A 16599-nucleotide genomic window follows, 5' to 3' on the forward strand; every position below is an offset into this window, starting at 1 on the left:
ATGTGCGGCTCCTTGCGCAAAATGGCTGCCAATCAAAACTGCCGTTCGCCCCTGCTGCAAGCCTACATTTGCCTCGTGGTGCGTATAGGCACCAGTTTTTCCGATTTCTGTTGTGCTCACCTCGCAGTAGTTTTCAAACTTGTCCAGGACTGTCTGGAAGTATCTCTTGTCCTGCCCTTTGGAGTACTTGAAGGAGTTGAAGATTTCTTTTGCACTTTCACCCGCAATGGTGAGTAGAAGATCTATCTTCTCAGCATCGGCACGCCATCTAGGTCGGATTCGACCATGTAAATCTCAAATCTCTGCTTGAATGCACGCCAGTTGGCACTGAGATTGCCGTGGTACCTGAGTTCCTGAGGAACCGGTATCTCTTTTTAAAAAAATATATTTTTATTAAGAATTTTTCAATAACAATATTTTCCACCTTACAAACAACGCCCCCCCCCGTAACAAAGAAAAGAAAAAGAACTCGCATGGCAAGACATGAACATGGCAAGTCAATAAAATACAGAACTTTGTACATTGGATTCTTCCCGTACATGTCAGTTTCCAGATCATTCATGTGCTTTCTTGCTCACATGCCCCCCACAGGAAACCCCCCTTCCCCCCCTCCCTCCCCTCCCCCGCCGCCCTCCCCCCCATGAACGATGTTCCCCCCCCCCCTCTGGGTTGCTGTTGCTGCTGTCCGACCTTCATCTAACGCTCCGCGAGATGATCTAGGAACGGTTACCACTGCCTGTAGAACCCCTGCGCAGACCCTCTCGAGGCAAACTTTATCCTCTCTAACTTGATGAACCCAGCCATATTATTTATCCAGGCCTCCACGCTGGGGGGCTTCGCCTCCTTCCACATTAGCAAGATCCTTCGCCGGGCTACTAGGGACGCAAAGGCCAGAATACCGGCCTCTTTCGCCTCCTGCACTCCCGACTCGTCCACTACTCCAAATAGTGCTAGCCCCCAGCTTGGCTTGACCCGGACTTTCACCACCTTAGATATTGTTCCCGCCACTCCCCTCCAGAACCCCTCCAGTGCCGGGCATGACCAAAACATATGGACATGGTTCACCGGACTTCCTGAGCACCTCCCACATCTGTCCTCCACCCCAAAGAGCCTACTCAGCCTCGCCCCCGTCATATGCGCTCTATGAACCACCTTAAATTGTATCAGGCTAAGCCTGGCACACGAGGAAGAGGAATTAACCCTACTTAGGGCATCAGCCCATAGTCCCTCCTCAATCTCCTCCCCCAACTCCTCCTCCCATTCACCCTTCAGCTCCTCTACCAAAGCCTCCCCCTCTTCTTTCATCTCCTGGTATATCGCCGACACCTTGCCCTACCCGACCCATACGCCCGAGATCACCCTGAGGAACCGGAATCTCGATCACTTGCCTGGGTGCTATTGCTGGTGGATATGGATCTTGCTGAGTTGAACTAAATAGATTCAACAGGCACTACTGGTACCATGTTGTGTTATGTACTCTGGGATAACACAGGCTGCAACGTGATGCAGCTTTGACCAAAAGATACTCCAGACTTTGAAGTAAGTTCATTGTGATTTATTGAACCATTAGCACAGTTCTCTATGAGTTTGACTCTCCTGCTAATCTTGCTATAGTAACTCAGTCTAACTAACCAGTCTGCTCTAAGCCACGTGGTGGGTGTGTTGCTTCTGATCTGCCCCGGTCCTACTCTCTAAGTGTTGCCTGTGGAAAGAGACAGAGCATGTGTGCCCTGTCCTTCAATATGGGTTCTGTAATGTCCCCTTGTGGTAGTCTCACCTCTGGGTGTCTTGACTGCCCATTGGTCGTGTCCAAGTCCATGTGTTCATTAGCTGTATGTCTGCATGTCATGACGTCTCTGGTGCTCCCTCTAGTGTTTATTTAGTCATAGTGTATTTACATTAATCCCTTGTGTATTTACAGTGATGCATATCACCACATATGTTAGGGGTTAAACATGGGTCATAATTTATGATATAAAATGAGGATCTTGAGGGAGAGGTGCTCAAAGTAGGAAAGAAAATCAGAGACGAAGTTGGTGACAGCGACCGCACTGGTGGAGTCCCATGTGTTGGATGCAGTTTGCTGCTTTTATCTATAATGCAAGGCCCAGCTTTGAATGCCTAGCTGGCCCAACAAAAAATCTTCCTGGTCTTCACACCGCTGTACAATAACAATTGGAGAAATCAGATACAACCAAAGGAGTCAAATTGCATGAGTTTAAGTGGCCTTTGACACTGCCCCCCCCCCCCCCCCATTAGCCTACATATTTGAGAGAAACCCAGTGAGGTGTTTAGTAGATGGGAGGTGTGGCATTGTTTATTTATGAACTGAGTGTACTGTGGTTGACACTTCAAGGGATTGTCAGGTTTAAATTTAATTGAGACGGAAAGGATTATCTGCATGCCTGGAGCTGGGAGATTATGTTGGCTTCCCACAGGCAGTCATTTGTAGCACAGCCCAGTGTCCTCCCCGCCTTGAGAGCTGGATGTGGTACAGTCCATGGGTTATGCCCAGCAGTGATGTACTGGTGATCGGTTCTGTGTGAGTGTGTATGTGTGTGAGAGCGAGAGAGAAAAAGAGAGAGAGAGATTGGTACTGAGAAGCTTGAAAACCACGGTACAGCTCACCCTGTGATTTGTAACAGCTCCCATCAGCCCGTTGCACACAACAACAGCAAAGTGCTTGGTATGACTTTGTTTAAAAGCAAGCGTCGCAACCAGAGACGTGAGTATTTTCATGTCATGCCAGAGGCATTGATTCTGCAGTGGAAATATTAAACTGAGGGGATAGGGCTGCATGCTCGGCTCCAGGCAGAAATACAATTCCATTCTCTAGCTCCTTCTCCCTCAATCCCCCTCTCTCTCTTTTCTTTCCTCTCCATCGCTCTCCCTCCCCTTCTATCTCTCTCGCTCTCCCTCGGTTTCTTCACACAGTACATATATAGAGCTGCAAAGGAGGAGTTGACTCACAAAAAAAGCAGCAGTGGAGGTTGGAGAGGAAAGTGTCTATCTGTGTTTGTCTGTGTGTCTGTATGCAAGGTGTCTTGTATATTTTGCACTGTTGCACTACCCAGAGCTGCAGAGAGCTATCAGGATAGGTGTGTAATAGTTTACTGGTTCACTGCACAATATTAAGGGGTAATCAATAAATAAAGACATGCATACCTGGAACTTGTTTTTTGGGAAAGCTGCTCGCTTGCTTCATGAGGAATGTGTGTTGCAAATACATTTACAAATACATCGTCTTTTAACTTGCACACTCCAGGTAAAACGGGCATGGCAACTGGCGAGCAAGCAAGTTACAGAGACAGGGTGCTGCCCTTTGCAATGCTTCTTTAAAGGAGAGCTGCAGTTTCAAGGATGTTTTACCATTTAACTTCGTACAAAATTCCCTTGCATCTCCACCAGACAAACTCTGTCAAACAACTATTACAGAACATTATGGGCGGCACCGTAGCACAGTGGTAAGCACAGTTGCTTCACAGCTCCAGGGTTCGATTCCTGGCTTGGGTCACTGTCTGTGTGGAGTCTACACGTTCTCCCTGTGTCTGCATGGATTTTCTCCAGGTGCTCTGGTTTCCTCCCACAATCCCTTGTTAGGTGCTTGTTAGGTGAATTGGACATTCTGAATTCTCCCTCAGTGTACCCGGACAGGTGCCGGAGTGTGGTGTCTAGGGGCTTTTCACAGTAACTTCATTGCGGTGTTAACATAAGCCTACTTGTGATAGTAAAGCCATATCTCTCATATATGTCATGGAGCACATCCTTCCAGATGTGTCGTACATGTTGCACTGTCTATAAATCATTATCAAATCTGTTCAATATATGAAACACTCCATCGGAGAGAAATCAGCCATATACAATATACTACTTGGAAGTTTGATAACTGATTTTGGAGGCTAAATTATAATTTATATATATTTATTGAGTCTATATATTTATTAACTTGCCTGAAAGTCTGGTTGAAGCAGATTCAGTAGTAACTTTCAAAAGGGAATTGGGGAAATACTTTTAAAAGAGATATATTTTGCAGCACTACAGGGGAAGAGAAGTGGTCTGGAACTATTTTGATCATTCATTCAAAGGGCTACCATGGACCAGAGAGGCCAAGTGGCCCCTTTTTGTCCTTTATGATTCTACATATTAATGATATAATATATAAAATGTGTAGGATATTTTTTTCTGAACACTGGAATGTGACATGTAGGGAATAAACTAGCAAGTCTGTTGAACCTACTCCACACCAGTTATGGCTGTGGTATAATTACAAGATGCAGTAAAATCTTTATTATTCAGGGAATGGGTGCTGGCGATTAATCGAAAATGTCAGTTAATGGAGAGTTCCATTTACCAATGGAATACAGTACGAGCTGTATTGTGGCATGAACTAATGCGTAAGTACTGAGGAAGTAAAGGACAGTTTCCTTTTTACTTCTAATCTTCAACAATCCATTAGGAACATAGGAACATGAGTAGGCCATTCAGGCCCCCCCCCCCCCCCCCCCCCCCCCCCCCCGCCGCCAAGTCTGTCTCGTCATTTAATAAGATCATAGCTGATCTGTGGCCTAACTCCATGTACTGATGCCCATATCCATTAATACCTTTGCTTCACAAAAATCGATCTCAGATTTAAATTTAACAACTGACCGAGCTTCCACTGCTGTTTGTGGGAGAAAGTTCGAAACCTCTATCAACCTTTGAGTGAACAAGTTCTTCCTAACATCTCTCCTGAATGGTCTGGCCCTAATTTTGAAACTATGCCCCCTAGTTTTAAAATCTCCAACCAGTGCAAATAGTTTATCTTTATCAATCCTGTCTTTCCCTGTTAATACCTTGAATGCTTTGATCAGATCATGCCTTAACCTTCCAAATTCTAGTGAAAATTGGTCTAATTTGAGTCATCTCGCCTCGTAACTTAACCCCCATAGTCCAGGTATAATTTTAGTAAACCTATGTTGCAGTGGGGCTGTTTAGCATAGGGCTAAATCGCTGGCTTTGAAAGCAGACCAAGGCATGCCAGCAGCACGGTTCGATTCCCGTACCAGCCTCCCCAAACAGGTGCTGGACTGTGGCGACTAGGGGCTTTTCACAGTAATTTCATTGAAGCCTACTCGTGACAATAAACAATTTTCATTTTCATTTCACTGCTTCCAAGGCCAATATATCTTTCCTCAGGATATTTACAATATTTAAAGGACAGTTAACATTGAAATATAAATCAAGGTGGCACAGTGATGCAGTGGTTAACACTGCTGCCTCACAGCGCCGAGGACACGGGTTCCATCCTGGCCCCGGGTCACTGCCCGTGTGGAGTTCGCACATTCTCATTGTACCTGCGTGGGTCTCACCCCCACAACCCAAAGATGGGCAGGGCAGGTGGATTGGCCACACTAAATTGCCCATTAATTAGAAAAAAAAAGAACTGAGTACCTTAAATTAGAAAAAACAGAAATCAAAGTTTAAAATAATATAGCCCAGTTATGGGTTTCAGATAACTTTGTGATTGAGCATCCGAAACTCCAGCAAGTAGAGAATCCAGATAACACAAAGTTTACAGTACTTCTTACCCTCCCTCTCTATCTCCAATAGCATGGGAGAGGCAAAAAGCCCTCACCATACAAGTAGAAATTGAGTGACCCTCTGCCCCAGTGTGGGAGGGTTGGTCTCAATCTGTGGGAGTGCAGTTCCTGATTGGATTACCCAAGTATCCTTCCATTCAACAAGACTCCTCCCAGTGCAGGGTTACTGTATAAACACAGTTGGCGACGGAGAGTTTTCTGTGAGCTGTAACGTACTTGGACTGTATTTTCATCCTTCCTTGTCCACTAAAAGTTGTGAAGTCGGTGAAGTTTCCCCAGTGATGGGAATGCCCTGCCCTGTGATGCCTCCATAGCAGAATAGTCTACTGATGCTCACCTTCTGAGCGGACATGTAAGAGCTGTCTGCTGATGCCCGCGGAGCTGTAGGCCCAAACAGGTTAGTGCTGGGAGGTAGGGGGGGGGGGGGGGGGGGGGGAAGCTAATTTGCAATAGTCGTGGACTTGAGCAAATACTGGGCGAGATTCTCCGCTCTGCCAGCCACGTGTGTCTTGGCCGTGTGCCATTCGCTGGCAGTAGGATTTTACCTTCCCGCCGCATGTCAATGGGATTTCACATTGTTACCACTCCACAGGCGGGGGTGCGCTGCCGGCAGAAAAAATGAATCGCAACGACCAGAGAGTCCCGGCCAGTATAATTTGACACTACAGTGCAACATTCTGACACTCCCCAGACTCTTGTCAGTACTTTCATTTATGTTCTTGCTGAGAGTGTGCATAGACACCATGGGCTGAATGGCCTCCTTTTGTGCTGTTACTATTCTATGCTTCATTTTACCATTAGGTCTGTGGGAGTGAGGGACCAGGGAGTGTACACAGTCCTCGGGATGTGTCAGTATTTACAGGGGCTATCCACCCTTCCTCTTCTCTCCAGTGTCTGCTGGCATTGACATGATCCCTCTCTCTCAGTGCACACCTGCAAGTCTCACCCCTTCAATATTTCAGGGTGCAGCCAGCACACAATACTGCGTTAAGTAAGGCAACGACTCAATTGATCATTTCTGCTGACACTTTAGCTCTGCTGCCATGGTTTATGCGGCACACCTGATTGAATTAATGCTTCAGACTCACTGCCAGGCATCTATTATCCTCCATGGGACCCATAGATCAAAGAGTTCTCTGTTCCTACACACAGATGCATCGCTGCCTTGCCTGTACAAAACACTTCGATTTACCTGATTGCTTTGTATTCTTTCTCTTGTCAGCTCACTCGCTTCTCTTCTTGGTATAGCTCCAAGCAGTCCTTATACCTTTGTCCTTGCCAGCTTCAACAGCTTATTGGAGGGCTCCACTGCCCTTCCTGAGACCAAATCCGAAAGGCCGAGGTCTAATTTGAAGGTTGAGTCTCCTTGTCCTGGGCTCCCCATCTCAGGATGTATCAATCTACTCTCTCAAACACCTCAATTAAATCACCCTGAATCTTCAATACTCAAGGGAAAAAGCCTCATCTGTAGAACCTGCCCTCAAAATTGAACTCTTCCAGCTTCCAGCAGTATCATTTTGCTGAACCTGGACAGTGAGTAAAGTCTGACCCTTATGAGGTGAGACCAGTTGACAGGCCAGGGATCAAACCCAGAACTTTAAAGCACTACAGGAATCAACTCATTGGGGAAAGCGACCAAATTGCCCTTGATTCAGACTGTAAGGGCTGAATAATACAGGGGCAGGGATGGATGACTCAGCACCCCATGCCTCCCGAACCACCCCCGGAAACAAGGTTGGCATGGAGCTGACCCACCACACGCACGGCAGTGTTTTGTACTGTGGGGAAGCTGAATGAGGCCAAAGTGGGACTTACATCCTGTCCGCTGATGCTGCCGGCCAATCAGCCCATCAGTCCCGGCAGTGCCAAGAGCACGCCAGTAGCAGCTACCAAGATTGCAGGAGAAGAAGGCCCAGTGATCCCCGAAGCAAGTAAGTCTGGCATCTAAGGCAGGGAGGGTTTGGGTAGGTCAGGAGGGGGGGAGGGGCTCTGGGGGGATCGGTTTACATCTCAGGGCAGGTAGTAAGTATGGGGGGTGAGTTCAATCCGAGAGGGGGGAGATTTGGATTTGAATTTATTTATTGTCACGTGTATCGAGATACGGTGAAAAGTATTGTTCTGCATACAGCTCAGACAGGTCATTCTGTACTTGAAAAGAAAATACATAGGGCAAACATAAAATAACCAATGTAAGTACATAGACACAGGCATTGGGTGAAACATCCAGGAATGTAGTACTACTCAGTCGAGAAGATGTGTGAAGAGAGCAGATCTGTCCATAAAGAGGGTCGTTTAGGAGCTTGGTAACTGGGGAAGAAGCTGTTTTTGAATCTGTTAGCGAGTGTTCTCAGACCTTTGTACCTCCTGTCCGATGGAAGAGAGCGGTTGGAAGAATGAATAAGCCTGGGTGGGAAGGGTCTTTGATAATGCTGCCCACTTTCCCAAGCAGCTGGAGGTGTAGACAAAGTCTATGGATGGGAGGTGGGTTTGCATGATGGACTGGGCAGTGTTCACGACTCTAGTTTCTTACGGTCTTGGGCCGAGCAGTTGCCTGACCAGGCTGTGATGCGTCCGGATAGGATGCTTTCTATGGTGCATCTGTAAAAGTTGGTAAGAGTCAATGTGGACATGCCAAATTTCCTTAGTTTCCTGAGGAAGTAAGGTGCTGGTGTGGTTTCTTGGTCTTAGTGTTGATGTGGGTGGACCAGGACAGATTATTGGTGATGTGCACCCCTAGGAATTTGAAGCTGCCAATCATCTCCACCTCGGCCCTGTTGATGCAGACAGGAGTGTGTATAATACTTTGCTTTCTGAAGTCAATGACCAACTCCTCAGTTTTGCTGACATTGAGAGAGATTGCACCCCCCCCCCAATCTCCTCCCCCCTCACTAAAGAGCAAACTCCCCATCCTACCAACCCTTTGAGAAAGTTTTTTTAAATATTGGGGCTGCCTGTTCTTGCCCATAATGTTTTATGGTGGGCAACATATTATCAGGGTCAATCCTGTTGACAACCAGCCTAATTGACCTTTGATTACTTATTGGAATATGATGGGCAGACTTCCAATTTTGGCACCAACCCCCCCCCCCACCAACATATTGCAGCGGTAAGCTTGGGGGTGGACAGGAAGGTGTGGAGTGGGCACCCGCTCTATTTTGAGTTTCCCCCTGCCCAAAACACACCCAGCGGGGGACAAGTAAAATACAACCCATGGGACTTTGTTGTGGCTGTCACTTGCGATTGGCTTTTGCAGATTGCTGGAGTGGCTCGAGGAAGCTGGTGTGATCTGTGTACCCTTCATTCCACTTTGCAGGAACCAAACCGGGTCATTAGGCCTCTCTGCTACATGAGCTGCAGATCGTAGGTGCATCATTGCCAGTCCGCACCCATTGTGTCCTTTGTCAGCTCACCGGCTCTGGCTACTTATTTGTTCTTTAAAAATAAAGAACAGCTTTTTTGTGCAATGCACAATCACGTAGGCAGTGTTAATCTACTACCATCTGCAACCTGGGAGAGTGTGCCTTTCAACCACCTCACAATCTGCCTGTGGTAATCACCACTGTTGTATACATTAGGAGATGTGTGGTAAGGCCCTCTACTACAGGTACTGGGGGAGTCCCTGTCTGCTGGCTCCGCCCAGTAGGTGGAGTATAAATATGTGTGCTCCCTATACAGCAGCCATTTCGCCAGCTGCTGTTGGAGGCCACACATCTTAGAGGAATAAAGCCTCAGTTGTATTCAACTCTCGTCTCTGTGCAATTGATCGTGCATCAATTTATTACTCTAAGATTTTCAGAAGATGGACCTCCGCATCAAACCGGTTCACCTGCAGCTGGATCCGCAATCTAGCAATGTCAAAAAGGACTTTCAACACTGGCTAGCTGGTTTCGAAGCTTACATCAGGTCTGCACCAGACCCAATCCCGGAAGCTGAGAAGATCCAGATCCTCTACTCGCGGCTGAGCTCCAACATCTTTCCTCTTATCCAGGACGCGCAGAACTACGACGAAGCCATGGCGCTACTGAAAGAGAATTACGCCCAGCAGACGAACACGCTCTTTGCCAGACACGTACTCTCTACTCGCAGGCAATTCCCTGGTGAGTCCGTAGACGATTTCTGGCGTGCTTTAATTCCTCTGCTCAGAGACTGTGACTGTCAGGCCGTCACGGCGACGGAACATTCAAACCTCCTCATGCGGGACGCCTTCGTTATGGGGATAGGGTCAGACCTCATACGTCAGCGACTTTTAGAGGGGGCCACGCTCGACTTCGCAGCAACATTAAAACTGGCGCTATCGATGACGGTCGCCTCGCGCAATATTCAGGCCTACACCCCCAGCCATGCGGCCCACCCATCCTACACATTGTGGACTCCGCAGACGGCCACCCCACTGGGGGCTTCACCCAGCCAATACGCCTGTGCCATACGCCAGCCAGCCAACCCCGGGGGCCCCCGATGTTACTTCTGCGGGCAACAGAAACACCCCCGCCAATGCTGCCCGGCCCGCACCGCCCTTTGCAAGGCCTTTGCAAGAAGGGGCACTTCGCTGCGGTGCACCAGGCCCGCTCAGTCGCCGCTATTGCCCCGACCCCCCTCGCGTACGGACAATGGGTGCCGCCATCTTTAGCTCCCCGGAACACACACGGCCAGTGGGCACCGCCATCTTCTCCCCCTCAGACCACGCGCGGCCAGTGGGCGCTGCCATCTTCTCCCTCTTCTCAGACCACGTGCGGCCCATGGGCACCGCCATCATTTTCAACCCCCGCCACGTGCGGCCCATGGGCGTCGCCATCTTGTCCACCCCAAGATCATCAGGCGCCGCCATCTTTTCTTCCCCACGGCACATGGGCACCACCATTGTTCCAGGACCCGTGCCCCCCGGGCACCCAATCGTTCGACACCAGCCACGACTCGCCTCGGTCACGATCGACCAGTCTCGCCCGCACAATCTAGCCACCGCCTCGACAAACGTGAAAATCGATGGGCAAGAGACCTCTTGCCTGCTGGACTCCGGGAGCACCGAAAGCTTCATCCATCCAGATACAGTAAGGCGCTGCTCCCTTGCGGTACACCCCGCCAATCAAAGAATCTCCCTGACCTCCGGATCCCACCCCGTGGCAATCTGGGGGTACTGTATAGTCACACTCACGGTCCAGGGCATAGAATTCAGAGGCTTCTGCCTCTACGTCCTCCCCAACCTCTGCGCTGCCCTGCTACTCGGCCTGGACTTCCAGTGTAACCTCCAGAGCCTAACACTGAAATTCGGTGGGACCCTACCACCCGTTACTGTGTGCGGCCTCGCGACCCTAAAGGTCGACCCACCTTCCCTATTCGCAAACCTAGCCCCGGATTGCAAACCCATCGCCACCAGGAGCAGACGGTACACCACCCAGGACGAGGTCCAGCGGCTGCTTCGGGAAAGCATCATCGAGGCCAGCAACAACCCCTGGAGAGCCCAAGTGGCAGTGGTGAAAACTGGGGAGAAATACAGAATGGTCGTGGACATATGCCAGACCATCAATAGGTACACGCAGCTCGACGCGTACCCCCTCCCACGCATATCTGATATGGCCAATCAGATTGCACAGTACCTCAAATCGGCCTACCACCAGCTCCCCATCCGTAAGGCGGACCGCCCATACACTGCCTTCGAGGCAGATGGCCGCCTCTACCATTTTCTCAGGGTTCCCTTTGGCGTCACCAACGGGGCTCGGTCTTCCAAAGGGAGATGGACCGAATGGTCGACCGGTACGGGTTGCGGGCCACCTTCCCGTACCTAGGCAATGTCACTGTCTGCGGCCACAATCAGCAGGACCACGATGCCAACCTTGCCAAATTTCTCCACACCGCCATTCTCCTAAACCGTTCCTAAACCTCATCCTCCAGGTGCTCCGGTTTTCTCCCACAGTCCAAAGATGTGCAGGTTAGGTGGATTGGCCATGATAAATTGCCCTTAGTGTCCAAAATTGCCCTTAGTGTTGGGTGGGGTTACTGGGTTATGGGGATAGGGTGGAGGTGTTGACCTTGGGTAGGGTGCTCTTTCCAAGAGCCGGTGCAGACTCGATGGGCCGAATGGCCTCCTTCTGCACTGTGAATTCTATGATAACAAGGAGAAGTGCGTATTCAGCATGAACTGCTTAGCCATCCTCGGCTATGTGGACCAGAATGGAGTTCTGGAGCACGATCTCAACCGCATGCGCCCCCTCATGGAGCTCCCTATTCCCCACTGCCCGATACATCCAGATACAGTAAGGCGCTGCTCCTTTGCGGTACACCCCGCAAACGCCCCGCAGCCCTCAAACGCTGCCTGGGGTTCTTTTCATACTACGCCCAGTGGATCCCAAACTACGCGGACAAGGCCCGCCCACTCATCCTGACCACCCTTTTCCCCCTGACGGCCGAGGCTCAACATGCCTTCAACCGTATTAGAGCCGATATCGCCAAGGCCGCGATGCACGCAGTAGACGAGACGCTGCCCTTTCAAGTGGAGAGCAACACATCAGACGTCGCCCTAGCCGCCACGCTCAATCAGGCAGGCAGGCCCGTGGCATTCTTTTCCCGCATCCTTAATGCCCCCGAAATTCGGCACTCCTCCGTCGAAAAAGAGGCCCAAGCCATTGTTGAAGCTGTGCGTCATTGGAGGCATTGCCTGGCCGGCAGGAGATTCACTCTCCTCACTGACCAACGGTCGGTAGCCTTCATGTTCAATAACACACAGCGGGGTAAGATCAAAAATGATAAAATCTTGAGGTGGAGGATCGAGCTCTCCACCTACAACTACGAGATTTTGTAACGCCCCGGCAAGCTCAACGAGCCCCCAAATGCCCTATTCCGAGGTACATGTGCAAGCGCACAGGTGGACCGACTCTGGACCCTGCACGATAACCTTTGTCACCTGGGAGTCACACGGTTGTACCATTTCATAAAGGCCCGCAATCTGCCCTACTCCGTCGAGGAAGTCAGGGCAATCACCAGGGACTGCCAGGTCTGTGCGGAGTGCAAACCACACTTCTACCGGCCGGACCGCGCGCACCTGGTGAAAGCCTCCCGCCCCTTTGAACGCCTCAGCGTGAATTTCAAAGGGCCCCTCCCCTCCACCGACCATAACACATATTTCCTCAGTGTGGTCAATGAATACTCCAGATTCCCCTTCGCCATCCCATGCCCCGATATGACGTCTGCCACCGTCATCAAAGCCCTCAACACAATCTTCGCACTGTTCGGCCTCCCCGCCTACATCCACAGTGACAGAGGATCCTCATTCATGACTGATCAGCTGTGTCAGTTCCTGCTCAGCAGGGGTATTGCCTCCAGCAGGACGAACAGCTAAAACCCCCGGGGAAACGGGCAGGTGGAGAGCGAGAATGGGACGGTCTGGAGGGCCGTCCAACTGGCCCTACGGTCCAGAAATCTCCTGGCCTCCCGCTGGCAGGAGGTCCTCCCTGATGCACTGTACTCCATTTGGACGCTACTATGCACCGCCACTAACGACACACCCCATGAACGTCTCTTTGCCTTTCCCAGGAAGTCCTAATCCGGGGTGTCACTCCCGACTTGACTCGCAGCTCCAGGACCCATACTCCTCCGTAGGCACGTCCGACTCCACAAGGCGGACCCGTTGGTTGAAAGGGCGCAGTTACTCCGCGCTAACCCCCAGTACGCCTACGTAGCGTACCCCGACGGCCGCCAGGATACTGTCTCCCTCAGGGACCTGGCACCAACAGGTTCCACAAACGCACACCCATTCAGCCCGGCTCCACACCCCCCTCCCCCGGCACACCCCGCAGCAACCCCCCCAGGACCATCCTCCAACCCCTGCCCACTCCCAAGGATGAAGAGGATTTTGGCACGCTCCCGGAGTCACCGAGGACCAGGCCAACACCGGAATCGCCGCCACCACTGCGTCGCTCCCAGCGCCACATCAAGGCCCTGGACCGGCTAAATCTATAATTGGTTGGGGACTATCAAACCACCTTGTACTGGACTTCAGAAATAAATAAAAAATTTTGCTTCTATATATTAAACTTGCTCTGTATATAGTTCTCCACCACCCCGCCGGACTCAATTTTAACAGGGGGTGAATGTGGTAATCACCACTGTTATATATGTTAGGAGATGTGTGGTAAGACCCTGTACTACAGGTACGGGGTAGTCCCTGCCTGCTGGCTCCGCCCAGTCGGCGCAGTATAAATATGTGTGCACCTTATACAGCAGCCATTTCGCCAGCTGCTGTAGGAGGCCGCACATCTTAGAGTAATAAAACCTCAGTTGTATTCAACTCTGGTCTCTGTGCAATTGATCGTGCATCACTGCCACCACTCTTGCTTTATGATTAGGCTCCAGTGATGACCTGGAAATGACCTTCCCCTTTGACCTCTCTTTCACTCACCTGCCCGTTCCTGCACTAAAGAGCCGGAAGAGCAGTTGATTGGTGTTTTTCTCTCCTCCCCATATCTTATACCTGCCGATGCCTGACCCTCATATGGCCACTTCCCTCATCCTCCATTTTGAATGAATGTCACTGTCCCCACAGAGAGCTTACCAAGTCACTGCAGTCAGCGGTCTGCTTAGCTGAAGCACATTCAAGCACCAGAGGATCCTTGGTGTGACTGACCATACACCCCCTTATTTTCCTGGGACAGAGTCCAGATGGGTTGCAGTGTCCCTGGATGTGATGAACGGTTACTGCCTTGTCATCATGTAAAGTGATGTCCCCTTTAAGACCGGGCTTGGAGCCTGGGGACTCCGCCTCTGGCTCTGCCCATCTGTGAGCCATATATAAGGGGCTGCTTTGTGGGTTGTGCAGCAGTTAGCACATGTTTCGGCTCTAGCATAGTTCTTAGTCTATTAAAGCCTTTACCATTTACACTCTAAGCGTCGTTATTGAGGGTACCTCAATTTAATAGACTAAACTAGATCAGGATGGACGCAGACCTAAAACCAGAGAAGCTCAATCTGGAAGCACGGACACCGGAGGCAAAGGAAATTTTTTAATACTGGCTCCGATGTTTCGAGGCCTACCTGGACTCCGCAGAGACTCCCATCCTGGGGCCACGCAAGCTGCGCCTACTCCACGCCCAGGTGAGTCACAGAATTTCCGCCACGCTCGAAAAGACGACGACTTATGAAGAGGCGGTCGAGTTATTCCGCAAGCGGTTTGTCAAACCCATCAACAAGGTACACGCCAGGCATCTGCTCTCTACCTGCCGGCAGCGCTCGGGGCAATCGCTGGACAAATTCGTCGAGAAACTCACCGCGCTTGCAAGGGACTGTGACCATCAGGATGTGACAGGGGAAGTCCATATGAACCTGCACATCAGAGACGCTTTCGTGTCCGGCATCCGCTCGACCTACATCCGGCAGCGGCTGCTCGAAAACGGGGCAAAAGACCTCCAGGACACGCTAACGCTCGCCTCCTCGCTGGAGGTGGCCCGACATAACTTGGGTACGTACCCCGCGGACTCTGCGAGCCCCTCCCCCGGACTTTCTCAGACTCAGCCGTATTACAGGCCTGCGCCACGCGGCGACCCGCTCACCATGGGGGCACATCATGCAACTTCTGCGGGCAGGGCCAGCATCCACGCCCACGCTGCCCAGCCCGCTCCGCGATCTGCAGCGACTGCGGGAAGAAGGGGCATTTTGCAAGGGTCTGCCTGGCCAGACCCAGGGACCAGAAAAACAAAGAACAGCCGGCCCGAAAATCAGGCTCTCAGTCCAACAGGCCTCGCAATGCGGCTGCATTGACCCGACACGCCCCCTTCTGACGCGTCCTCAGCCTCGTGCGAATCATGGGAGCGGCCACCTTGTCGGCGGCCATCTTCTCGACCCGACACGTGCGACCGACGGCGACAGCCATTTTACGAGTCCGATTCGGCTAAGGACTCGGACTACCCGTGAGCGGGTGCGATCACCCTCAACCAAACTCCTACAAAACACCTGCAGATCTCTATGATGCAGGTCCAGGTCAACGGGCGCGATACTGCATGCCTCTTCGACTCCGGGAGCACGGAGAGCTTTATCCATCCTGAAACGGTAAGGCGCTGCTCCCTACGCACCCATCCCGCATCCCAAAACATTACACTCGCATCTGGGTCCCACTCGGTACAAATCAAGGGGTACTGTATTGCGGATCTCTCGATCCAGGGCGCCAAATACACCCGTTTCAAATTTTATATCCTCCCTCACCTCTGTGCCCCCCTGCTGCTCGGACTGGGTTTCCAGTGCAGCCACCGAAGCCTGACACTGAAGTTCGACGGACCCTTGCGCCCCCTCACGGTATGCTGCCTTGCGACATTGAAAGTCGCAACCCCCTCGCTATTCGCGAACCTCACTCCCGACTGTAAGCCAGTCGCCATCAGGAGCCGGCGCGACAGTGCCCAAGATATGACTTTTATCAAGTCAGAGGTCCAGCGTTTACTGGGAGAGGGGGTCATCGAGGCTAGCAACAGCCCTTGGAGAGCGCAAGTGGTGGTAGTCCGGTCCGGGGAGAAGAAACGGATGGTCGTGGATTATAGCCAGACCATAAACCGATTCACGCAGCTTGATGCGTACCCCCTTCGCATCGCGGAAATGGTAAATCGGATCGCCCAATCCCGAGTCTTTTCCATGGTCGACCTCAAATCCGCCTACCACCAGCTCCCCATCCGACCAAAAGACCGCCCCTATACTGCCTTCGAAGCAGCCGGCCGGCTCTTCCACTTCCTCAGGGTCCCCTTCGGTGTCACAAATGGGGTCTCAGACTTTCAAAGGGCGATGGACCAAATGGTGGACCAGTACGGTTTGCGGGCTACATACCCGTACTTGGACAATGTCACCATCTGCGACCAAGACCAGCAGGACCATGACGCTAACCTCAAAAAGTTCCTCCAGACCGCCCGAGCCCTTAACCTGACCTATAAGGAGGAAAAATGTGTTTTCCACATCACTCGGCTAGCCATCTTCGGCTATGTCGTGGAAGACGGGGTCCTAGGTCCCGACCCCGACCGCATGCGTCCCCTGAAGGAACTCCCTCTCCCCCGCA

At 51.3% G+C, this 16599-nt stretch overlaps 1 protein-coding gene across 6 annotated transcripts in view; it reads left to right on the forward strand.

The window, feature by feature from the left end:
- The window catches only part of LOC140430841 (RNA-binding Raly-like protein), a 2211286-nt gene that overhangs the window by 1503459 nt on the left and 691228 nt on the right, over window positions 1-16599 (forward strand). The window contains exon 1 of one of the 6 annotated variants that reach the window (XM_072518575.1): window positions 2509-2725. The exons of the other annotated variants lie outside the window; for them this stretch is intronic. Within the exon in view, the coding sequence (XP_072374676.1) occupies window positions 2689-2725 (37 nt within the window). The 5' untranslated portion in view covers window positions 2509-2688. Of the gene's footprint in view, window positions 1-2508; window positions 2726-16599 lie in introns of those variants that run through there. 6 annotated transcript variants of the gene reach the window in all.

This window comes from Scyliorhinus torazame, chromosome 10 (assembly GCF_047496885.1).
Source record: "Scyliorhinus torazame isolate Kashiwa2021f chromosome 10, sScyTor2.1, whole genome shotgun sequence".
Lineage (NCBI taxonomy): Eukaryota > Metazoa > Chordata > Chondrichthyes > Carcharhiniformes > Scyliorhinidae > Scyliorhinus > Scyliorhinus torazame.